Here is a 24154-nt window from a genome sequence, read left to right as displayed (position 1 = left end):
CTCCGACGATCCTAGTTCCTCGCGTGGCGGTCCCCTTCGCAACGTGCCTTTTGGATTGACAAGGAAACAAAAGAGAAAAGAAAAGACTGAGAGAGATGCTTGCGATCGGCTAACGATCGTTTCCTTTTTTTTCTCCCACATTTTCCCCTTCGCCAACCCTTGCGTCTTTACGGTGCATCCCACATATTCCGCCCTTAAAACCCTTTTCCCCTCTACTCCCCCTCTTTCCACAAAGGGGAAAAGAAATCAAAAAAGAACCGAAAAAAAGAAAAAAAAAAAAGTGTGTGTGGAGTTAGTGTATGTGTGAGAGAAAGAGGGATAGAGAGCGCGCGCGAGAGAGAGAGACAGAGAAAGAGAGAAAAAGAAAGATTGAGATTGAGAGAGAGAGGCAAGTAAACGGTCAACCTTGGAATCGTATGTTGTCGAAATCATCTCTTTGAACTTGTAGTGTGGCCGTGATTACTGAAGTTCTTCTTGCGCCAAATGTTCACAGTCAGTCTCATCTTTCGATTCCGCATCTCCCTGTCCTCCGAGTACGCCGGCCTTGCCTGGCGACTCTTCCGACCTTTCCATTCCTTCGACATAGATTATAGATTTCCCATTTCATCGGGGATTGTGAGTGAAGCGGACCCTGTTGCCGGTTCTGCCACCGCGGGAGGATAAGGCTGGATTCCTTTGGATTATTCGCCTCTGGTCCCTCGCTCCGAAGCGAGCGAGCTTGACATCACCCGCCTCCCCCTCTTACGTCGCCGATCATGGCCTCATTTCTCCCCGTCAACAACTCGGCCACGACCGACGATATCGCCATGGACGGTGCAACCACCCCCCCGTGCGAATCCGAATGGTGTGCCGGTCACGCCGGATCGCTCTTCAACCACCGAGCAGCAACGAATGGATAACAGCACCACCACCACCACCACCACCACTACCACTACCAACACAACAATGAATAAGAATACTGGTCTGGATAACGAGACTTCGGTGCGGGCAGTACCTTCAGGCCATACGAGGACTTCTTCCAACTCCGATGAGACTATGCACGGGGATTCTGAAGGAGAACACGACTTGACAGATCATGAGGGGGACCAAGAAAATGCGCCGCCGTCCAAGAAAAAGAAAGGTCAACGCTTTTTCTGTACGGATTTCCCGCCTTGCAACTTGAGTTTCACCCGCAGTGAGCACCTGGCCCGACACATTCGAAAACACACCGGTGAACGTCCCTTTCAGTGCCATTGTTCGCGCCGGTTCTCCAGATTAGACAACCTCCGACAGCATGCGCAGACCGTCCACGTGAACGAAGAAATCCCCGGCGACTCATTAGCTGCAACTGGTACTCGTTTCCAACGCCAGGTACGAACAGATCGAGTACGCCCACCTGGCCGTGCACGAGCTGGTACCGGAGGTAGCCAGGGAGGTCATAGCCGAGGTCATAGTCGGAATCTGTCAACTTCCAGTATCACATCCACCAACTCTACATACAGTCAGCCTCCAGAGCTTCGGCGTAGGCCTCCACCTTTGATGATGGCTACGGACCCGACTGCTCGGGCTAGATTGGGACTGGATCCGATGGGAGAGCCCCCAAGTACACCACCGGGCCAAATCCGCGGCATTCCTGGTCATGCAGCCTCAGGTTCACCATACACCCCGTCCAATGCCTTCTCTGTTGCGGCAGGCAACAGCCCACATTTCGCCTCGCCCATGTCAACTGCGTCACACGGCTTCTGGGAGGGTAAGACAGCTGCTCGCCGACTCTCTGTGCCAACTGGCAGCAATCCATTTCTCGCACAGCATGGAACCCCGTACCCTCTTGCTTACGCCAACTCCCCCGCTGGACCTCCTTATCCAGCCGCAGCTGGGGTGTTCGCCAGCCCTACCAGCAGTAAGTACCCAGCTTCGCGAGACGAGAGCACCATTAGCGCTGCGGAGGCAGAAATGCGACGACGAACCTGGCATCCTTCGACTTACCCGACATTCGGTCGACCAAGTACCAGCGGTTTGAGTCAATATCATACACCTGATACTCTTCAGCCCCCGTCTCTTGGAGGAAATAACTCCTCAGAGCAACAACCGCCTCGACTACCTGGAATTGAGAGCTTTGATAAAGTTGTCTCGCAACAACGACCTTTGACTCCACCTACCCGAAAGGCGAGTCCGATGCAAATTGATAGCCAACACCGGCCACCTCCACCGACCTCGACTCAAGCATTTGGTTCCACTTTCAACTACTCTCAACCATCGGTTCGGCCCGCGCCTCCCATCTCGGGACCTGGTCATCGCCGTGGTCATGTATCTTGGGATATGTCGCTGCATACCAATCTGACTGGTCTTGATATCCGGGATCGACGTTCGTCAAGAGATGCATCACAGTGGAGCCAACAAACCATTCAAGAACTGCAAAACGTTTCATCTCGCCCTTCTTCCTCCTATCAACCAACATTTGGGCCCACTGCGGAACGAAGCCCCGAAGAGCATCGCGGGCACGCACCCAGCCTCTCGATTGGAAGCCGGCCGGTACACACTTCCCCGGAGGATTCAAGCAGCAGCGAAGGAGTGCACACCCCATCAACGGCATCGGTTGAGTACCATCCAGCTATTGTACACAGCAGCGGATACATTGAATCTCACGACTCGTCACTTCCCTCCGATCATCCTCAACCGGTAGGAACTCCTATTCGAGCAGACGGCCATCGCCTCGGTTACTAATGCCGTCATAGATCTGCGGTCGACAAGCTTCTCACGCCGATGGCTATGTTCCTGGCCATCCCGAGCAGAGGCCGCGGTCGGACTCCTTTTCGAACTCCAGACGAGATTCAGGGATGGGACGACTCGAGGCACTCGTGGCAGTTGCGACAAGTGAAAATAAAGGAGCCGCGAAGTTGTTCTGAAATATCGCATTTTAAGGGCATCGAGGGACAAATAGTCTCCTGTCCACATACATATACAGTTTTATCCCAAGAGCAAAAGCACAGCTGTCGTTTACCTCATATCAAATATGCTTACTTGGCGTGGGAGTGTGCATCATTTCCTACCATTATCCATTGATCCTCTCGACCCTCGCCCTCCTTCTAACAGCTTCTTCAACACCGAATCGAGGACGATCTCCCCTCCGCTCGATTCATACTTCTTTTTCACCTTATATCTTTTCCTCCTTCGGGTTCTTGCAGTTCAACCCGCCGTCACGCAAAGCTGCTCACGAAATGATGAATTAACGAATTTATATATGAAATGACGTCTTCTTATCTGTCTGGGAGTCATTTTTGGTACGGTTTGGTAAGGTCTGGTCGGTCTCGTCTTCTGATTTTTTTTTTGTTCTTCCTCGTTCTCCGGCTCGCGGTTCCCTGCTGCATGTCCTGGCGTTTCGAGCAGGAGTGTTTGGATGGCATCGTGTGCGATATCCCAGTCTCAATGAATTGGTTTACATCCTCCTCTCTTCTCATCTTGGGGTCGTCTTCGCCTCTTCAACAAGTCTAGTTCCGTTGCCTGTTTTATTACATTATATTTATCTCTTCTCTATCCTTGGACTTTTCTTCTTTTTTTTTTTCATGTGGTGGATCACATCATATCATGTTACATACGGACTTTCATCTGGATTCATGATTCATTGGACATTGATATGAATGGAATGCAATTCGAAATGACATACAAGCACAGTGTCAGTGGAAATAGAAAATTGGCGTTCGAACTATCGAGCACCTGGTAGAAGTAGCTTGCAAATGATGGTCTTGGTCTAATACTTGAAATGAGTATAATACTGCATCACATAATTATGTGATATACCACAATAGTTAAATGACTTCCTTAGTAACCTCATCTATAGTACCCCCCCAACCCGGAAGCTCACCCCCGCATTTCAAGTTCAAACTATATCTTCACCTACTCCGTACGTTGACATTCTCATCCCATGGGTAAATCTGGACCGAATTCTGCTTGTGAAGACAGGACCGTGGGTCGTCCGTGCGATGGAAAGGCGGAGTCGTGAGGCGAGCATGACTGGCTGGTGACGTCGGAGTTGATGCAGCTTAGCTTGGCTGTCTCGCGGAGTAGAAGATCGGATTTACAACCAAGCGGGAAAAAAAGGCAGAGAGTTACAAGGATAGAATTGCTTGAAGTAGATCATTAGTATATAAATTAAATATAAACTAAACAGGATTTATCTCTCTATTCTTTAATTCACGCTGATAGACTTACTGTACAAGTATGTGCTGTACTGTACTGTAGAAGGGGGCGAGACCAGGCCCGCAATTGGCGAAGTCAACTACAAGCTTGGAAACAGACGTCATCGCCGGCTGACTGAACCTGTTGCCATTCTTTAAAGAGCAGAGGGTCTCCTCATAAATTCTTCCTGCAGGTCCCATTTTGATTTAATTCTTAATCCATACTACCTCTACCCTTTCTCTTTCAATTCCGAGCCATACACACGCACTTACTACCACCACCATGTCGAAGAACCGTACAGGCGTCTACCTTGGTCTGGCAGCTTTCGGAGCTGGCGGCTACTACCTCTATCGTGCGGGCGGCGATGTCAAGGGCGCTAAGCAGGAAATGAAGAGTATGCAGCTCCCTGGTTATCTTGTTGGGAATTGAGTGCATTATTGATCGGGGACTAATATTTCATTTGGATAGTCGATGCCGATAAGGCACGAGAGAAGCTGCCGCATGGCGATGATGCGCAACAGAAGGGTGCAGAACTCGGCAAGGAAGCCGGTTACCAAGTCGATGAAGCTGTACGTTTTCTATCTTTCATTCTTCTCTCCCCCCACCTGCGAGATCTACCCCCTAGACTATTGGGACGAGCTTGACTAGTTGCTTGTCACGGCTCATCTATCATACACTATCAAACTGCATACCTTTAGAACACCACTAATCAGGCAATTACAGATTAACAATGCCCGCTCCAAGTTCAAGCTTGACGAGCGTATTCCCGAAATGGCCCAGGACGGCAAGGATAAGCTTGACGGGTTCCGTAAAGATGCTCGAGACAAGATCGATCAAGTGGATCGCACGGTGGAGGAGAAGGCCGCCGAGGCCAAGGGCAACGTCTCGAGCTGGTTTGGTGGGAAGAAATAGACCAGACCATCACCCATCACCCCTATCTTTATAAAAGACGGAGCGGCATTTAGGTATCTGTTTACTTAATTCTCCAGTACTGCAGTCTCGTGATGTGGACTTATTCCGACTATGATGTAAATGACTGTCATCTTAATCCAATCTGTTCAACTTTTTCATCGTTGCATATCTCAAGTCAATTCACTGTTTGGCTACCATACCCCTACGTAGGTAATTACTTTTTTTTGTCTTATGAATTAGGAGAAATAGATTTCTCGTATGACCATGCTCCTGGATACAGCCCAGCTTTTTAACCATTTACTAAGTACATAGAGTTGGAAGGAGTTAAACGGGGGAGCTCTTTACATCATGTTACATCCTGCTTCTCCGCACAACTTTGTGACTCCGAGCACTAAAAGTCAATGTCAAAACCTACTTATTTGGCTGGTACATACAACACTATTTAATTACTCGCAGAAAAGCACAAGCCAATTACTAGTTTGTCGGGCATTTCTGCTCGTGCAGCCCGTGGCGCATTCCGATGCCAGGGGATTACCATAGTTACCAGAATGCCACCCCACGGAGAAAGACATGTTCAGTATGAATTTACTATTTGATCCTGTTCACTCCCAATTTTTAGAAACACTATCCTTTCAAAAAGAAATCCGTGCATGCAAATTTCGTTCTTTTATTGTCTGATCTTGTACTTTTGCTCTTAAGTGGGACACTACAAAACGCGACGCGTCTCGCCCTAATTTAATTTAACCAACGCGACGCGTTTTACCGCGCGACTCCGCCAAGTTTAATTTCCCACTTCTCCCTCTTTTGAGACTTTCTTACTAGATCTCACTTTTGCTCAACTCCAGGTATTTCTTACTCAGATTATCCTTCGCACCTTCTATTTCTCCTAGCGCAGTTACTACTCTCAACTGAACGAAACTTGGAAGCCACAAAGGAAGAAAGAAAAACCTGCAGTTGCGATGCCTCGCACCGCTAGAGCACCCTGCCTTCCTCAGGCTCAGCCAGGAATTTCGTCCTTTGGCCGGGCAACCAAGGCTGGCGTCACTGCGCAATTAACTTCGAAGAAGTCGGCAACCCTTCCAGTATCTCCGTCGAAGAAGCGAAAACTGCAAGAAATCGAGAACGTGGACACTTCAAACCGACAACCCATCGTCGAAGAAGCCGAAACCCCCTCGAAGACCTTGAAACTCAGTCAATTATCTGTTGCTTCGCCTCGTAGTGGTCATTATGCCACCCCCAAACGCACCCCAAGTCGTCGTACTCGCACTCCTGCCAAAATTCACGAATCTCCTTCATCCTCTCTTCTCGACACCCCTTCAAAACAGCGCACGATCAATTTTCCAAAATATGTCCCTGAACCGAAACTTGCGCCTCGTGTTAAATGCGTGACTGAATTCCTTGATCTCCACTCGTCATTGGTCCAGGCTCTTTCAATCCATGCCGCACACAACGGTCCGACGACCCCGGCCGACCTGAGAGAATTTCTTCCCAGCGTCACTCGAATTTGGAAGAAACGCAAAGCTCAGACCAAAGATATTCAACGCCTTATTTGGGTCTGGGATCAGAGCCTGAAGGCCAAAGAGATCTCCTACCGTCTTGCCAACTATGGTCTCGGAAAAATTTGTCTTGAACGCGCTGTTCAAATTGACGAGCCGCCATCGGCTCTGCAGGATGCGTTCGAACAGGCGTTTGATCTACTCTGGGAGCAAACTGAGGACTCTCTGAAGGACGCTAAAGAAGAAGATCGCCCAGCTCTGTTCATGGAAACCCTCGAGCTCGCAACGATCCACGAGTCGCTTACGCCCTTTACTGCTTTCCAGAAAGGACAACAACGTTTGCAGGATTTGAGAGGTGGTGTGATCCGTATGAAAACTGAGCAAATGCGCGCTGGTATTGAGAACGGCGGCCGAAAAACCTTGGCTGTCAACAACAATCGCCGACAGGGTCTGCTTGACAGAATCAAGAGTAAGGAGCTAATTCAATCGAAGCTCCCCCCTCCACCAACGAAGAAAGAGCTTATCCGGGACTCCGCAGCCGAGCGCGTGGAAGAAGTTGCCAATATTCTCGCTCTTCTCCGTCCTACTGGATATGTGGGAACTGGCATCAAGGCGATGCTTGCGACTCAGCGCAAACCATTCAAGCTCGAGACAATTGTCGAGCACGTCCGCGACTCTGCTCGCAATCCTATCCCCAAAGAAGAAGCGGAGATGTGCATTGAGATCCTAGCCGATGCTCGTGTGGCGGGGCACTGGATCGATATTGTGAAAATCAATGAAATGCGCTCTGTGGTGCTCAAGTCCTGTAAGGATATTGCCGCCAAGGAGATTGTCAAGAAAGTGGCTCAATTAAAGGCCGATTGGAACAAGACCCAGTCTTGTTCCCAATCCTCCATGCTTACTAGCATTTGAGAAATCTAGATGTTCCAATCGTTTTGAACGTCTCATAATCCACTGCGCGGAGCTGGTCTCCAAGTGGCTCTGCATCAGCGTTGTTTGATACCCTGTACTTTAGCATATCATGTCTTACCCTCTAGTATCAGGAGGTTTTCTAGCTATTAAACCCATACCAGACTCAAAATAATACATACTTAATAACCAAGACCTGGATGCTTGCCTCTTAGTATCTCCACATAAAACCTCGTAGCACACAGTGGGCACTTTACGCGTGACGCGTGTCACGTGCTGACGCCGTAGGAGCGCGTCGCTGCACAGCTCGATAGCAACGAGACTCCTTTCGCTTTGATGATCCCTCTGCATTAGCCACTAGTGCTTCGAAAACATCGAAAATATGTCTTCTCGGCCTGATCTCAAGGTAGATTCCCTCGATGACTCTCGTGTCTGCTCAAATCGGCAATAAAATAACTAATCATTTTGTGCCGTAGGTCGACGACGAAGTCGGTTTTATCCGCTTCTACAAGTCCCTCCCCGAATCAGACAACAATGAGACGATACGTGTCTTCGATCGCGGAGATTGGTACTCTTCGCACGGAGGCGATGCTGAATTCATCGCTCGCACCGTCTACAAGACCACATCTGTTCTTCGAAACCTCGGCCGCAGCGAGACAGGCGGCCTTGCCTCAGTCACAATGAGCATTACTGTCTTCCGCAATTTCCTCCGTGAAGCACTTTTTAGATTAAACAAACGAATTGAAATATGGGTCTCTGCTGGTACAGGCAAGGGAAATTGGAAGCTGGCGAAACAGGCTAGTCCAGGTAACCTGCAAGACGTTGAAGAAGAACTAGGCAGTGTGGGTGCATTGTCAATGGAATCGGCGCCGATTATCCTTGCTGTGAAAGTCTCCGCGCGTGCAGGCGAAGCCAGGAATATCGGTGTATGCTTTGCCGATGCTAGTGTCCGCGAGCTGGGCGTTAGCGAGTTCCTTGACAACGACGTTTATTCCAACTTTGAATCTTTGGTCATCCAACTTGGTGTCAAGGAATGCTTAATTCAGATGGACAGTTCACGCAAGGATGTTGAGCTAGGTAAGATCCGGGCTATTGCTGATAGCTGTGGAATCGCCATCTCCGAAAGACCGGCAGCGGACTATGGTGTTCGAGACATCGAGCAAGATCTCACTCGTTTGCTTCGCGATGAAAGATCTGCCGCCACTCTCCCTCAAACGGAGCTCAAGCTTGCCATGGGCTCTGCATCAGCCTTGATCAAATATCTCGGTGTAATGACTGATCCTACCAACTTTGGCCAGTATTCACTTTATCAACATGATCTCTCGCAATATATGAAGCTGGATGCCTCTGCTCTCCGTGCTTTGAATCTTATGCCCGGTCCCAGGGATGGGTCTAAAAGTATGAGTTTGTATGGCCTGTTGAATCACTGCAAGACGCCCGTTGGAAGCCGTTTATTGGCGCAATGGCTGAAACAGCCATTGATGGATCTTGCTGCTATTCAGCAACGGCAGCAACTAGTCGAGGCGTTTGTTGTCAATACGGAGTTGCGACAGACTATGCAAGAGGAGCACTTACGAGCCATTCCTGATTTGTATCGACTTGCAAAGCGCTTTCAGAGAAAACAGGCTAATTTGGAGGATGTCGTCCGGGTCTACCAAGTTGCCATTCGTCTACCAGGTTTTGTTAGCTCTCTCGGCGATGTAATGGACGAGGAGTACCAAACGCCGCTGGAAACAGAATATACTTCAAAGATCCGCAGTCATTCGGATAATCTGGCTAAGCTCGAAGAGATGGTGGAAACTACCGTTGATCTTGATGCGCTAGAGAATCACGAGTTCATTATCAAACCTGAGTTTGATGAGGGTCTTCGAGTAATTCGAAAGAAGCTGGACAAATTACGATATGACATGGATATGGAGCATCGACGAGTATCAAAGGATCTGGACCAGGATATGGAGAAAAAGCTATTCATGGAGAATCACCGAGTTCACGGCTGGTGCTTCCGTCTGACCCGTACTGAAGCCAGCTGCATTCGCAACAAGAGAGAGTATCAAGAGTGTTCGACTCAAAAGAACGGCGTCTACTTCACAACCTCAGCAATGCAATCACTTCGCCGGGAGCACGACCAACTCTCTTCCAACTACAACCGTACTCAGACTGGACTTGTAAACGAGGTTGTCAATGTTGCTGCCTCTTACTGTCCGGTTCTCGAGCAACTTGCCGGTGTTCTGGCCCATCTTGATGTCATTGTTAGCTTTGCTCATGCCTCCGTTCACGCCCCCTCGGGGTATGTTCGACCCAAGATGCACCCACGGGGCACAGGTAATACTGTTCTTAAAGAAGCCCGTCATCCTTGTATGGAGATGCAAGACGACATTTCATTCATCACCAATGACGTCTCTTTGGTCCGTGATGAATCATCCTTCCTAATAATCACCGGTCCCAACATGGGCGGAAAATCCACATACATTCGCCAAATTGGTGTTATCGCTCTCATGGCCCAGACTGGATGCTTTGTTCCTTGCACCGAGGCAGAGCTTACCATTTTCGATTGCATCCTTGCTCGTGTCGGTGCCAGCGACTCGCAGCTTAAAGGCGTGTCCACGTTCATGGCTGAGATGCTTGAAACCGCCAATATTCTCAAATCGGCTACGTCTGAATCGCTAATTATTATTGACGAATTGGGTCGCGGAACAAGCACATACGATGGTTTCGGTCTAGCCTGGGCAATCTCAGAGCATATAGTGACGGAGATCCGTTGCTTCGGTCTCTTCGCAACTCACTTCCATGAGCTCACTGCTTTGGCTGATCGATATCAGAAGGCCGTCAAGAACCTACACGTCGTGGCCTTCATCGGTGATGGAAATGAGGCTGCAGCTGATAATGAGGCTGAAAAGAAAAAGCGTCAAGTCACACTACTTTACCGTGTAGAGCCTGGCATCTGCGATCAGTCATTCGGTATTCATGTTGCCGAACTCGTGCGATTCCCGGATAAGGTCGTTAACATGGCTCGTCAGAAGGCAGAGGAACTGGAGGATTTCACATCTGCGAACCCTGAAAATGGCGAGCTGCAACAACCGACGCCGTCGATGGATAAATATTCCCAGGAGGAGGTTGAAGAGGGCAATTCACTCTTGAAGGACATGCTCCTGAAATGGAAAGCAGAGATTGAAGGCAAGGAGCTATCATCGGACCAAAAGCGTCAGATCATGCGTGATTTGGTCAAGGCGGACAGCAAGCTGCAGGCGAATAAAGTGTTCCGGGAGATTTCAGCAGTCTGATAGTGCGTTGATAATATTTCAATTTCCTTCTCTTCGAGTCAGAGTTCTCGATTTCCTCACTTGTGGGTGGTTTTCCCTCAGATTTTCTTGTGGTGCCGCAGATCCTCAGTCCTGTCTGTCTTGAATAAGGTCGTTCCGACTCCTTTGTAGACCTGATACTAAACCCATCTTTCCGGAAAGGTATGGTGGGAAGTACCAATTTGACGATCTCTGTCTTTGAAGAGCTCTTTGTGGAATAATATGCATATTAAGGTGTTATGGAGTATGATAATATGAGGTTAATTGACATTTTTCGTTCTCCAAAATTCGGTAATACCCATATTACCTAATATGGATACTGGGCACTGGGCAGGATTCATAGCTCTTAGCGTTGCTCAACCTCATTCGTATACTATCCAGGATATATTGGTGCAGTACGACCAGTATTATAGTAGTAACAGTAATATTCAAGGGTCAATAGGGGGGTGTGGTCAATGATATACAGCGCGATAGTAAGTGATAAAATGATCCATCATTTTAACTAGTTAACCAAATACCTACTTGGTAGACCAGGAATTTTTCTGAAAAGTCTTCTTTTGGTGGCTGTACTGGTAGCCGCATAGTCATGCTCCTTGAATCCAATTCTTGTCCACGAATCCTGTCTTCGCTAACCAGGGCGACTGACATCTCATGTCTTTTTTTTTTTTTGGATCGTTACCTCTTCGGTCGTGTATCGTCTAATGCGTAATGCGCGTGGTATATTATGCGGTAAGTAGGTATTCGGTGCATCATCGACTTTGTTCAAGGCATAGCTTCGATTTTCGTGGTCAAGATATCCCTCCTTGTCCACATAGCAAGGACAGCAATTTCCCACTCTGCATAGCCTCATCCGAAGACAAAATAGCTTCTTTCTGTTTGCACCGCTCCATGGCTTGATGAACTGAAGTCTTCTTCCTCACTCGAGTCGTATCTATGGTCTGTTGGTAATCTTCTAGGTCTGTCAGGGGAGGAATTTCCGATTGGATGCGAAGGAAATTTTCCATGCTACCAATGGCATAGTGAGCTGGAGCTTTCAACCTAGGATGTTGAGAGATGTGTCATGGTAAGGCGCTAACAACACAATAAGATATCGAGAATGCTCCAAGGAACTGGTTGAGTATCTACATCGAATCCGTACTATCTAGACCAGTGGCATCATACTATGAGACCCATTATCCCGAAATCTTGCTTGATAGATGGTCTAGTACAGTATTGCCCTTCATACCGACGGAAAGGCGGCATCGTGTCGCATAACACAACGAAACTTCAATGGTAAATGTTATGAGAAGAGCAGATGTTACAAAAAGAGCATACAGCACTCTGAACCTGGCATATATCTCACCCCGTACCTTGTGATGGGGAATATACTTCTTAGCCAAGCTTCCGGGGTTTATTGTATGGCGAAGGCTGTGAGGATGTGAGATTTCAATAGTTAGCAGTCTTGAACATTTTGATAACTTTGAAATGGAATGATATCTAGTACCAGATGTGAGTTGATGTAGATTAGAAATGCTGTATGTATATATAAACTATTTAGGTCTATAAATATTACTAAGTGGGCGGCTGGCCTAATGGTAAGGCGCTTGATTTCGGCTCAAGAGATTGCAGGTTCGATCCCTGCGTCGCTCAATACTTTTTTGCATCTCATTTTTACGCTCTCTCAGTCACTTTCTAGGTCTTATATCAATTTTGAGCTTACGTCATTACTAATAGGGTGGCTGGCCTAATGGTAAGGCGCTTGATTTCGGCTCAAGAGATTGCAGGTTCGATCCCTGCGTCACTCAATCTCTTTTTGCACTTCAAACTTATTTTTATCCATGTTTGTGCTGCTTCAAAGGGAGAAAGAAAGAAGGTTGATTCGATTTTTGGGCCAGCCAATTTGTGGCCACGTTTGGTGGACCGGAGCCAGTGCTAACTAACCATGGAATAAATAAACCACTTATATACCCTGGGGCTCTGCAGCTACAGTATTTATTTATCTTTCCGGTCATCTAGATCTTATCTTGAATCGCCAATTTGCCTGACTGCCTAAGTCAAAATTCAACTTGACTCTATGCGGCCGCCCATTTACACTTAACCTATTCTAACTCCACATCTACTACACAGTCTGCTGAAGAGATACAAGGAGCAAGAACTTGACACTGAGATCATAGAACGGTTAGAAAGCCTTAGATTTTCATCACCAGCTGGTTCACACTTATTTTATTATCATCGCTTGCAAAATTGAATGCTTTTTAACAACATTAAAAAAATTGTCAAAGCGACAGCAGTGTGGTTCGAACACACGCCTCCGAAGAGATTTGATGAGTTGAAGTAATTCAAGTCAAACGCCTTAGACCACTCGGCCATGCTGCCACTAAAGTGCGTAGATGACAAGCGGAAAGCGGTTGTGTAAATACGGTAGATTGTCGGATTGAGCATTCACGTGGTTTGACGCAACGCGTACTCGGTGGAAGCGACAGCAGACCGTCCTGTCCTTCAAATCGCCCCATTCATTTTATGCTGCCTACCCCTCGTTCGTTTCTTCAATTCTAATCAGCCTGCGGTTTCTTGATTCTCAAACTTCCATTGAACCTCCGAATTGTCTCTAAATATCGTCCTCCCAGCTATGCGCGCAAACTAATACACGGACCGCTTAAACCACCCTGATTAATGCACCCCTTTTCTATCCTCACCCTTGGGATCTTTGTCGCGGGCTATACCACCGCCAGGTGGGATCTTGTCACCCGGCTTTACGAATTGGCCATCTTTGCCTGGGATCACGGTGTCGTGGTAAGTGTCGTGGTCGTTGCCCCTCCGTTCCCACTTGAAGCTTGGCTGTATTCTCCTGCCAATGACTTTTGCTTACCATCTATATTCGGGAACATTTAGACACGAACGCTGAAGGGGTTTCTTTTCCTTTCGGTTTTCTTTTTCCTCCTTGTCGTACCTATCAGTTTCCTCGCATCGAAAGAGGGTAGCCAGGTTAGTATAATCCGTGGCTCTAAGTTCAGTGAACACCTGATATATGGGGACTTGCTCTACATTTATCTATCAGCGATTGACATAGGCTGACATTGTTCCAATATGATAGCATCCCCGACACGTGAATCTCGGTGTTTCTGCTCGAGAACAGCTCCGTCGCCGAGGCTCATTTTGAGAGCTTAGTGGAGGATGACAACATGCTCATGAGCGATGGATTGCTACGGGTATTTTGGCCATATGATCTCCCACGATCTTCATCGCCGGGTGTCATAGTCGGCTGGCGAAATTCAGAGCTCGATTTATTTGTTCTGACAGTCCTGGAAGGTGTCGAGGTGCGCAACAACTGTCCCAAATTCTCTTATCTTCCTTGCCTGAAACACGCATCTAATATTCACTCATTAGCCTCGGAATGTCGATAATGCGCTACGGGCCGGTATACTCTTTCGAAACAGTCCACATCCCATCGTTCGGATCTTCACGCTCTGCGGACGTTCTCAGATGCATGTCCTCGGCTCGACCAATTCACGCACCGTCCCAGAGTGTTTCAATGCCTCTCATCTCTATTTCACTACTCAATCGTCATCAAAGGCCCCGCAAATCCAATGCTTGACCGATGCGAATGTGTCAGTCCAGGTCATAATGTACCATCGTCCGCATCCAACACGCATGGAGTACATGTCTCTTGATCCAATTTCTCTTGCCCTTGGTGACAAAGTGGCAACAACGGGTCAAGGGAGTACAATGTTGGAAAACATAGAATCAGAGGAAGAAACAGAAAAGGCCCGATCTCGAATTTTGGTTGACAAATTGAAGCTTCATACAGTGGTCAAGCACATTCCATCTCAAAAAGAGCAGGCCCTGCCACTTATAATTAACCAAGTTAATTGTGCCTATGAGATGGCCCAACTAATGCACAAGAATAGCCATCTCATTGGCATTCGTGCCAAACGAAGTATGAGTGTGGGTGAGCGAGTGGTCGAATCCGCTACAACACTGTGGGGATTCATTGTGCTTTGCATTGCCCATGTCTTTTGGCAGTGGGCTTGGCCGGTCATTACTCGTCTATTTGTTATAGCACTTGTCGGCCATCGTTCCGTCGCAGAAATCGTTCTACAGGTCCTGGAGTGGCGAGCTAGACCAGATGCCGCCGCTATCAAAGACATCTCTGCTACAGCCCAACAGGTTGATATACGGTTACAGCAATTTTGCTACTGGCCTATACAATATGTCAAGTTGCGACAAAGGAAAGACAACTGGGAAAGTGTCACAACCAGCCACCCAGATTATATTCGATTCTACAACAGTTTATGGCTTGTCGCAAATGATGTGATCATTGGCATTGCCCTCGGATCCTATATCATCGATAACGCAAACTGGGTAGCATCGCAGATAAATACGATGCTGACTGGCTGGACAGTGGAAGGGTTGCAACGAACTATTTCATGGCTAATGGATTGGCCAGCTGGTCTGAAACTAAACAATGAGCTTGCGGCTTTCCTTGGTGACTTATTCCTGTGGGTCATCGAGAACTGGGCAGCTTGTATCGCCAATCTTCAGCCTTATTTGCCCGCGGTCATCTACGTTGTCGGCTGCTCCAGCTTTGCGGGAGCGAGTATGCCCATCGCGCTTTTTTCCGACCTTCTCTCGATTTTAACAGTCCATATCTATTCGTTCTACATTGCCTCCGCCAGGATCTTCAACTGGCAACTTACCATTATAATCTCCCTCTTTCATCTATTCCGCGGGAAGAAGCGAAATGTTCTCCGCAACCGAATCGACTCATGCGATTATGACCTCGACCAACTTCTACTCGGCACTATTCTCTTTACAGTGCTCTTTTTCCTCCTCCCAACCGTGATCGTGTTCTACCTAACCTTCGCCTCCGCCCGCATGTTAATCATATCAATGAAGGCTGCCCTAGATACCTGTCTTGCTTTTCTTAATCACTTCCCTCTGTTTGCGTTGATGTTGCGCGTCAAGGACTCACGAAGATTACCCGGTGGTATTCGGTTTGAGCTCCGGGGTGAGCTAGACAAGCAAACAGCAGCTCCGGGCTCTTCTACCGTTTCCTACATCCATCTCGAGGTTGGTTATCCTCCGATCATACTCTTTCGAGGATTTCATATTTACTAATGTGGCTGAATGTAGTCTATCCCTCTCTCATTGCGCGCGATGTTCGACCAATACTTCCAGCTTGGTCACCGACTTCGCAAGCACTATCTGGCGCCTCGCGTCATTTTCTGTCTTGTGACTGGCCGCTTCGTTCCACCTATTCACCGACGGAATTTATATAGTATGCAATACAGTATGCTTCCTGCTCGCCGCGCAGGAATGGCGGAAGTGTGGACAATGCTCACACAGCCAAAGAAGACTGGAACTGGAAGTGTGGGAAGTGGTTCGATGGCCGGAGGAATCGGGACTTTGAGTGGACCATTGCCTAAAGTGCCGCCCAACTTCGGACAAAACGATCCACGGAGACGAGGTCATCGATAAGATCCAGTATTAGCATCAATACCCTACCTAGTAAATAAATTTTGCATTGATAATCCATACAATACTAGTGTGAGTACTAGTACGAGATGATGATCATGAAACTGTCTCCAGACGGTAGGTAATGGATGAAGTTGAACAACCTTGTTCAACTTCATCCATTACAATAACTTGTTCTCTTCCAAGAGAACAAGTTATTCAAGACTTTCATAGAATGTGATGCAAATAGCACCTCAAGGACTGTACTGTAATCTTTTCATTACCTAATGATAAGATTACAGTTAGGTAGCAACACAAGGTTGTGTTGCTGGAAACTTCAAATCATGTTGGGTGATATATATTTAGTGCTTGTGCTGGTGGTAGTGGTGCAGACAGGAGAGTGCCATGCTAGAACTCATTGACCTTCACGCCAGGCCTGAACAAACTCGCTAGTTATTGCAAATGTAATATACATGTAGAGAGTAGAGATAATATATGTGAAAGATGATGCAATATAAAATCATGACTTCTTAAGGAACTCTGCATCGGTTTCACTGCTGCCCTTCCGAGCATCCTCAAGCATCGTGTCGATGCCTCTTTCTTTGAGAACTTTCTAAAGTCCCAGAAACGATGTAATCAGCCAAGTGAATAAGATAAAGAAATGGAGAGCCAAGAGGTTTTCACTTACACCCAGGCAATTCTTGTATTTGGAGAACAGCTCTTCGCACTCATTTGAGGTGGTGTTGCCACGCAGGTATTCTTGTTTGATGTCAGATATATGATAGACCAGATAGCCGAAAACGAGGACACATACTCTCACTGTACCATTTAAGAAAACAAGTATCGTATCTCCTGTTTGGGGCTGACGTCAGTTTCATGAAATCTGAATATACAGCCGCATGATGGTCTCTGGACTCAACGTACTCCTTGATATCGTTACATTCAGGTGCAATAGAGGCAGCCATCTCGAATAACCTTGGAGTTCAATGACAAAGTAGTAATCCTGTATAATAAACAAGCGATTTCCGCCTTGTTTGCTTCGATTTATAGAACGAGTGAGAGGTGGAGTTAAGAGGAAAAGACGAGCCTCCGCGGAGATCGGCCAATTAAAAAATGGCCGTAAACCACCTCTCCACTTTGGGTAGGCGGTAAATCAATCCGCGACTTTTTTTTTCGGGCTTCATCTGGGAATCTCTTCATCGTCAACTCGTGTCGCCGTAGGTTGGAGCTTTGCTATGGATTCTGCAGAGTATACTCCGTTTCAGGAGAAATTGTCTTCCAACTTGGTTGAAGTCATCAAGCTTGCGAATCACCTCGGTGGACAGGGCCTCGATTTCCACCGCACTTCTAGCGCAGACTTCGCAGAGTCGCTTGACGATCAAAGCGATCGGATTCTTGCGCTGGCCTCAGCTGTAATCAAAGCCGCTTCTACTGGGTCGGGTGTCAAAGGCCCGGGCTTACAGAATGAGGAGAGCTTAGACGATAACTGGCGAGGAATTGTGGATGTGATTGATTCGTTGCTGGAAAAGACTGACGCATGTTTGGACGAATTCACCGGTGTGATTAAGAAGCTGAGTCCCTCGCGCGAGGAGCAGCCCCCCCATCAAAAGAGAGCCTCACTTTCCGACTATCTACGACTATGGCCCATCGAAGATCCCGAAACCGCAACTGCAATTCGAGCATAAGCCTGACAATTCCGATGGAGCTATTTTCCAGCCTCTGTTACGGACTAAACCAAACGCCATTGTCCCATTGCAACAGGCCTTACAGAAACGGCAGATTGAAGGCAAGTCTAGCTCTGTCAGTCCTTACGAACCCGAGATCCGCGCCGCAAAGTACCCGAAGTCTACATACAAAAAATCTCCTCCCATCGACTACCTGCCGTTCGACACTACGACCGCTACCTTTGTGGATACGTTAGATGGGGTCAAGGAAATGTTATCGGAACTCAAGACTGCCAAAGAGATTGCTATCGATTTGGAGCACCATGATGTGCACTCCTACCATGGTCTCGTGTCTCTGATGCAAATTAGCACCCGCGACAAGGATTGGGTAGTCGACACTCTCAAGCCCTGGAGAGAGGAGCTTCAAATACTCAACGAAGTATTCACCGATCCCAAGATTTTGAAGGTCCTTCATGGTGCCACCATGGATATCATTTGGTTGCAGCGCGATCTTGGGTTGTACATTGTTGGCATGTTCGACACTTTCCACGCTGCTTCTGCTCTGGGATACCAAAAGCGAAGCTTGAAATTCCTCCTCAATAAGTTTGTCGACTTTGAAGCGGACAAGCGATACCAGATGGCCGACTGGCGTGTTCGTCCGTTACCGTCTGCCATGTTTGACTATGCCCGATCCGATACCCACTATCTCCTCTACGTTTATGACAATCTGCGAAATGAGCTTATCGATGCCTCCGAACCGAATAACAGCCTCGTTGATTACGTTTTAGAGCGTTCTAAAAATGAAGCTCTCCAAACATATGAGCGTCCTGTATATGATGCAGAAAAGGGACAGGGCCCGGGAGGTTGGTACGATCTACTTTCTCGAAATGGGGGCATGCATTTCTCAAAGGAGCAATTTGCCGTTTTCAAGGCTGTCCACCAGTGGCGCGACGAAGTCGCTCGTGAAGTGGACGAGGGTTGGCAGTGCGTATTCCCGAAACATATGCTCTTCAAGCTCTCCCATGTCATGCCCCTTGACATGGGCACTTTGCTCCGAACCTTATCCCCCGTGACCCCTCTCACAAAAGATCGGGCTAGCAGTCTCCTCGAGACTATCAAGCAAGCCAAGATCGCCGGTGCCAATGGCCCTGAATGGCGCGATGTGACACCGCCACCATCGAAGTACGTACAAACTCCGGTTCTGTCCTTGGACATTGAAGATGCAGACTTCCCTACTGCCGAGCGGTATGAAACCTCTCAGTTCTGGGGCACTACTCTCGCTGCCCAAGAAAAACCCAACCCTCTTTCATACTCTTTGGCAGCTTCAGCTGAAGCCCTTCGGCTTTCTCTTCCCCTGCCGTCAATGCCATCCACTGTCTCCGAAGTGCGTGAAGAACTTGGTACTGGTGCACCTAAGCAAACACCTGACGCCCCTCAACCGGTCCCTGTTCCAACACCAGCCCCGAAAGTAGAGGATGAGAATAAGGTCTTCACCGTCAAAGAGCTTGGAGGCCCCCGCAAGCGCAAGGTTACCCCCGTTGAAACATCCGACCAGGATGTGCTGACTGCCGATGGCCTTGATGATACAAGCAACGACAATAGTTCCGCCGAGAAAAAGCAGAAGAAATTGCGCAAAGAGAAGAAGAATGCCCAGAAGGCTGCCAAGTCCGAGGCTGCCGACGTTACCCCGTTCGATTACGGCGCTGCAGACTCGGTCTTCAATGCTCCGTCAACTTCTGCTCCAGGTGCCAAGGCCCCCAAGAAAACATTCAATCCTTATGCCAAGGCACTGGAAGCACCTTCGGGCGTGCGCAAACAAAAGAAGGAAATTCCTGGAAAGTCCCTTACTTTCCGTAAGTAGGGAGGCCCATCATAGTCTTGTATCATCTACAGAAGAGCATCTTCGGGGTTAGGATTTGATTTTTATGGGGGGGGAAGGGGTTCCTTTTTTTCATTCCATTTCTCTCTTTACAAGCATAGCGATACCCATGCGTCATTAGAAGGCTCTAGGGTCTATTTTGATGTACGTATATAGATAAAAATGAGATTCATGCACAGAACAAAGTTTGTCAAGCGTAGAACCAATTCTGCACATCGTGAGGCCGTAAGTATTCTGATGTACATTAATAGTCAAGCGGCTTCAAAAGTTGAAGTCCCCTAATGGCCAACGGGGACTGGTTTCTCCATAGTCCTCATTCGCTCTTCGATAATATCTTTGCGCTCTTTTCGCAACCTGTTCGCATATCTCACACCAAATCCATGCTCAAAGACATCTTGAATCTCTTCCAAGACGAGACCTGAAACCTCAGGGTAAAAGAAATAGATCCACACGTATCCCAAACCACAGATAGCCGCGAAGAAACCAAAGGCCCCAGAGCCAGTCATGGACTTCATCATCGATAGGAAACAGCTAGATATGATGACATTGGATCCCCAGTTGGAGCAAGTAAGCCACATTGTACCCATGGCACGAACTTCCAATGGAAAGAAATCCGTGCTCATCCACGCGGTATTACCGACAGATACACCGTAGAAGAGCACGAACCAGATCATGAAAAGAATAACCACGATGGCTGCGGGTGAAACACCGTTTGTAGATTCGATTTCACCAGTTTCACGGTTAAAGGGAATCCAGACGAAGGCAACCGCAATGGCCAGCATGCCAACTGCCATTCCCCAGGAAGTAGACAGGAGCAAACGTCTCCGACCAACCTTGTCAATGATCATCATATTCACCCATGTCATGATAAAGTTAGGTCCTGCAATGACCAAGCCTACTGCAACAGGGTTTCCGAAACCAATGGAGCCAAGAAGAGTACCACTGTAGTACATCAAGCAGTTGAATCCTGACATCTGAGAGATGACCATCAGACCACATGCACTAATTAGAGCACGAAGATTGCTAGGAACGATATGCAGCTGCTTGATTTTCCAGAAACCACTTCCGCTGCCATCAATCTCTCGTGCTTGGTCACAGGCCATTTTGATGTTGAGATGGACCGCATCAACTTGAGCTGGGGTCGCACCCTTGTAGATATCTTTCAGCACAGCTCGAGCTTCCTCATCCTTTCTGTTATAGGCTAAGTGACGAGGCGATTCGGGACAGAATGGTAAAAGACCGAATAGGATAACGGCAGGTAAGCCGCCTAGTCCAACCATATACCTCCACCCATGAGGAACACTCGCAAAGGCAGCGCCAATAGCATACGCAATGACCTGGCCTCCAGTGATAGACATGTTGTTTAAACCGATGAGCTTTCCACGGGCTCTGGCGGGAGAAATCTCGGCGACGTATAAAGGGCAGACCATGGCTGCTGAGCCAACACCAAAACCGACGACAGCACGCCCAATCGACATTTGAACGATCGTATAGGCTGCACCCTGTAGGACGGAACCGGCGATGAAAAGAACGCATCCAAGGTAGATGGCCATTTTTCGACCAAGCTATGATGGGTCATCAGTTTAAGATCTCCCAAAATTTGATTTGATATAGCATGATATCTGTAAATGAAAAGCTTACTATATCTGCCGTATTTCCTGCGAAGATGGCACCAAAGAATGCACCTCCAGAGCATAGTGATGTGATTAATTCCTTCTCGTTGCTTGTTACCGGCCTATTATCGAGATCATCGTTCAAGTAAACCAATGCGGCTGAGATGATACCGGTGTCATAACCGAAGAGAAGGCCGGCCATCGACGCCGTCGCGGCAACCAGCCATACAAACCAACTGATGGGGATATTGTCGACACTAGTGGCCACGTCGGTAATGGTGTCAGCTATGCCGGTCTTCTCGATATCGTCGACATCATCGATATGTTCTGCTTTCTCGGATTTGTAAGTGTCATCCCCCATTTGACCCTGCGTGGCCTTATCTAAAGACGACATGACTGTAGTGTAGAAAGTCTAGAAGTTGAATGCGTGAAGGATTCAAGGAGAAGGTTAATAGTAATATAAAGTAGTAGTAAATGGCAATCTGATTGAATGTCTGAACCACAATCCTCTTAGTTAGGTAGTCCCAATAGTAGCAGTAAGTATTAACACCCCTTTTCGTACTACGCCTGAATTATATAGTAAGATCGTCACGGTGAACTATGATGTCCACTAGCTTCATGACGCTTGCCGTAGTGTGGACACCATTTCCAACCAGACCAATGCCCTACTCCTACTTCATCTCCGCATTATACCAAGCGGGAGACGGGTCTGGGGAAATTCCCGCAGTTTCAAGGCTCAACAAGTTGTTCTCAATCTCACTGGTTTCAAGATAAGGTGGGGAGGAGTGCTCATCCACCAGATATTGCTGCCCTTGAACGGTGATCCCTTCCCATCGGGCGAGCCCGAAGCCTAAAATATCGCCGAAGCCTCCCATATTGGGTGATTTTTCGAGGATGACACGTCCCCCGGCAATTGTTTTTGCTGCGCTAAGAAATCTGCTCTGGAAATTGGTTTCCTGGTTGCTGACCATCTGCGTCTTCCTGACGCGCAATACAACTAGGAAATGCTGGTTGGTTCGGCTTTCCCTCGCAACTTAACGCTAGCACGTTGCCCCATGGGGAATTCATCGCCCCAGTGTGCTTATTTAGGAGATACCGAGTTCAATGACGGCATCGGAAGGCCTTTGTGATCCTCTTGTCCTTTCCATTTTGGCCATCTCCGCTTCACCCTGTCTCGGGTACCTGACTCGACTTAGCCCTCTCGGTGTCGTTCTCGGAACTCGCTGTTACTGTCTCTCGTTCGTGGATGAGGCCGGTCCTTGTTTCAGGACTAAGAGTTGAATGATAAATTTGTGAATTTTCGCCCAGAGACCGGGATCCACGACGGCTTTTGAGGGCACCGTCCTCTGATCCTCGGAATTGAATCTCCGTCTCCCACCATGGTCAAGCCCAATCTCCTTCTCATACGATTTGGATGACATCCTGAATTGATATCTGTCTGGTCATTGGATAATGCACTGTCACCTGGATTGACCAATACTCATACATAGTCATCCCGAGAACCCTTCGTTGAGGAATTGTTTCGTAGGGGATAAAGCTTCCCGAATCTGGTTAACTCGCCGAGTTAGCGGCCGATCTTCCAGGGCGAAATCCCACACATCATTTCTCATGCCGAACGCCTGCCGTGAAACACCGCAATAGACGTCATTGGCATCGGGATACATACGTTATGCCACCTAATTCCCCCCGGCCTCAGTCGGGCCCTGGTCAAACCTATCTTATGATTTACAACACCATCTGTGCCTTCTTGTGGTTACGTATCCTGGTCCTAGTTATTTCCACCCTCCTTTCCCCCACGGACAAAGACATTTCCGAAGCATACATCAACCTTGAGCCTTGGACTCGAGGTGCTCAGACCTTGGCTGTGGCTGAGATTCTCCATGCAGCTACCGGTAAACCCCCCCACGCTAAAACCTATTGATGCGGACTATGTAGATCGGCTGGCTTTGTCTCATCATTTTCTTCCTGCAGGAATCACCCGCTCCCCTGTATTCACCACATTCACACAGGTCTTTGCTCGCTCTGTCCAGGTCTGGGCCGTTAACTATGCCTTTCCTGAGGTGACGGCCCCGTCGCCAGCGTATCTGGCAATGCTACTAGCCTGGTCAACAGCGGATGTGATTCGCTATTTGTACTTTGCCATCATGCTCGCCGGGTATCCCATCCCGCGATTTTTGAAATGGTCAAGGTAGGTTCAAGGGGCCTTCTGTTATTTGGATTCAATCATACCTGAGTATACTGACCTGAGGCTCGCTATAGATACTCCCTATTCACTGTCTTATACCCTATCGGAATCAGTAGTGAATGGTGGTTAATGTACAAGGTGACAAGTGTTACGACTAGTTGGGCTCTCATAGGCCTCTTTTACTTCTTCCTGGGACTCTATCTACCAGGTAAGTACTATTTCTCTCGAGTAAAAGGAGCCAATCGAACTTTGAAAACCAGATCTGACCAGCAAAAGGCTCAGTAATGATGTACAAATACATGTTGAGGCAAAGACAAAAGGTATTGTCTCAGACCTCGTGAATCTGATGGTTCCACAAAGGGGGGAATCGATATTATAGCCAAAGGTGACCAACGTTCAAATGACGTATCATTGCATCTTACCCAATGTTGACTCTTTGCATGGTTGATATACATGGCTACTATCTTTGAGTGTCAACCTTACTTTGCTATAAAGTCAACGGCGAGAAGTAGTCAATACGCCATGGATTCGGAAGACCCTCGTCGTCCCACTGATCTACTTCATATCTCCTTAGAATGATGAATGCTCGTACCTCGAACTGTATTTGCT

The 24154-nt window shown here is 47.9% G+C and overlaps 11 protein-coding genes across 11 annotated transcripts; 7 read left to right on the top strand and 4 right to left on the bottom strand.

Annotated features, from left to right (window-relative positions):
- Positions 1-666: 666 nt before the first annotated feature.
- On the top strand, positions 667-2885 carry N7469_004426 (C2H2-type zinc finger protein; the record flags this gene model as incomplete). The annotated part of the gene is made up of 2 exons (XM_056643346.1): positions 667-2658; positions 2715-2885. Coding segments are annotated over 2 exons (2163 nt in total), but the record flags the coding sequence as incomplete, so codon positions are not given.
- A 1552-nt stretch (positions 2886-4437) lies between these two features.
- Positions 4438-5067, top strand: N7469_004425 (uncharacterized protein; the record flags this gene model as incomplete). The annotated part of the gene is made up of 3 exons (XM_056643345.1): positions 4438-4549; positions 4624-4724; positions 4879-5067. 3 exons carry the CDS (start codon positions 4438-4440, stop codon positions 5065-5067), a joined length of 402 nt encoding a protein of 133 aa, XP_056502757.1.
- A 959-nt stretch (positions 5068-6026) lies between these two features.
- On the top strand, positions 6027-7475 carry N7469_004424 (DNA replication factor Cdt1 C-terminal domain-containing protein; the record flags this gene model as incomplete). Its single annotated transcript, XM_056643344.1, has 1 exon — positions 6027-7475. The coding sequence occupies one exon, from the start codon at positions 6027-6029 to the stop codon at positions 7473-7475; it is 1449 nt and encodes a 482-aa protein (XP_056502756.1).
- Positions 7476-7854: 379 nt separating this feature from the next.
- Positions 7855-10753, top strand: N7469_004423 (mismatch repair ATPase MSH2; the record flags this gene model as incomplete). The annotated part of the gene is made up of 2 exons (XM_056643343.1): positions 7855-7878; positions 7949-10753. The coding sequence occupies 2 exons, from the start codon at positions 7855-7857 to the stop codon at positions 10751-10753; spliced, it is 2829 nt and encodes a 942-aa protein (XP_056502755.1).
- A 2670-nt stretch (positions 10754-13423) lies between these two features.
- Positions 13424-16228, top strand: N7469_004422 (phosphatidylinositol N-acetylglucosaminyltransferase; the record flags this gene model as incomplete). The annotated part of the gene is made up of 4 exons (XM_056643342.1): positions 13424-13543; positions 13882-14067; positions 14138-15820; positions 15884-16228. The coding sequence occupies 4 exons, from the start codon at positions 13424-13426 to the stop codon at positions 16226-16228; spliced, it is 2334 nt and encodes a 777-aa protein (XP_056502754.1).
- A 496-nt stretch (positions 16229-16724) lies between these two features.
- Positions 16725-17169, bottom strand: N7469_004421 (uncharacterized protein; the record flags this gene model as incomplete). Its single annotated transcript, XM_056643341.1, has 4 exons — positions 16725-16817; positions 16893-16963; positions 17019-17056; positions 17129-17169. 4 exons carry the CDS (start codon positions 17167-17169, stop codon positions 16725-16727), a joined length of 243 nt encoding a protein of 80 aa, XP_056502753.1.
- A 270-nt stretch (positions 17170-17439) lies between these two features.
- On the top strand, positions 17440-19729 carry N7469_004420 (exosome nuclease subunit RRP6; the record flags this gene model as incomplete). The annotated part of the gene is made up of 2 exons (XM_056643340.1): positions 17440-17761; positions 17817-19729. The coding sequence occupies 2 exons, from the start codon at positions 17440-17442 to the stop codon at positions 19727-19729; spliced, it is 2235 nt and encodes a 744-aa protein (XP_056502752.1).
- Positions 19730-20025: 296 nt separating this feature from the next.
- N7469_004419 (uncharacterized protein) lies at positions 20026-21754 on the bottom strand (the record flags this gene model as incomplete). Its single annotated transcript, XM_056643339.1, has 2 exons — positions 20026-21312; positions 21389-21754. The coding sequence occupies 2 exons, from the start codon at positions 21752-21754 to the stop codon at positions 20026-20028; spliced, it is 1653 nt and encodes a 550-aa protein (XP_056502751.1).
- A 277-nt stretch (positions 21755-22031) lies between these two features.
- On the bottom strand, positions 22032-22235 carry N7469_004418 (uncharacterized protein; the record flags this gene model as incomplete). Its single annotated transcript, XM_056643338.1, has 1 exon — positions 22032-22235. The coding sequence occupies one exon, from the start codon at positions 22233-22235 to the stop codon at positions 22032-22034; it is 204 nt and encodes a 67-aa protein (XP_056502750.1).
- A 351-nt stretch (positions 22236-22586) lies between these two features.
- On the bottom strand, positions 22587-22781 carry N7469_004417 (uncharacterized protein; the record flags this gene model as incomplete). Its single annotated transcript, XM_056643337.1, has 1 exon — positions 22587-22781. The coding sequence occupies one exon, from the start codon at positions 22779-22781 to the stop codon at positions 22587-22589; it is 195 nt and encodes a 64-aa protein (XP_056502749.1).
- Positions 22782-23029: 248 nt separating this feature from the next.
- On the top strand, positions 23030-23886 carry N7469_004416 (putative membrane protein; the record flags this gene model as incomplete). The annotated part of the gene is made up of 4 exons (XM_056643336.1): positions 23030-23252; positions 23332-23548; positions 23620-23753; positions 23816-23886. 4 exons carry the CDS (start codon positions 23030-23032, stop codon positions 23884-23886), a joined length of 645 nt encoding a protein of 214 aa, XP_056502748.1.
- Between the last annotated feature and the right edge of the window lie 268 nt (positions 23887-24154).

This window comes from Penicillium citrinum (assembly GCF_028827155.1).
Source record: "Penicillium citrinum strain IBT 23319 chromosome Unknown utg000003l:1.0-4596430.0:1.0-4598250.0, whole genome shotgun sequence".
NCBI lineage: Eukaryota > Fungi > Ascomycota > Eurotiomycetes > Eurotiales > Aspergillaceae > Penicillium > Penicillium citrinum.
Note: the sequence above shows the minus strand (reverse complement) of the source record. Positions and strands in the feature narration are given on the sequence as shown.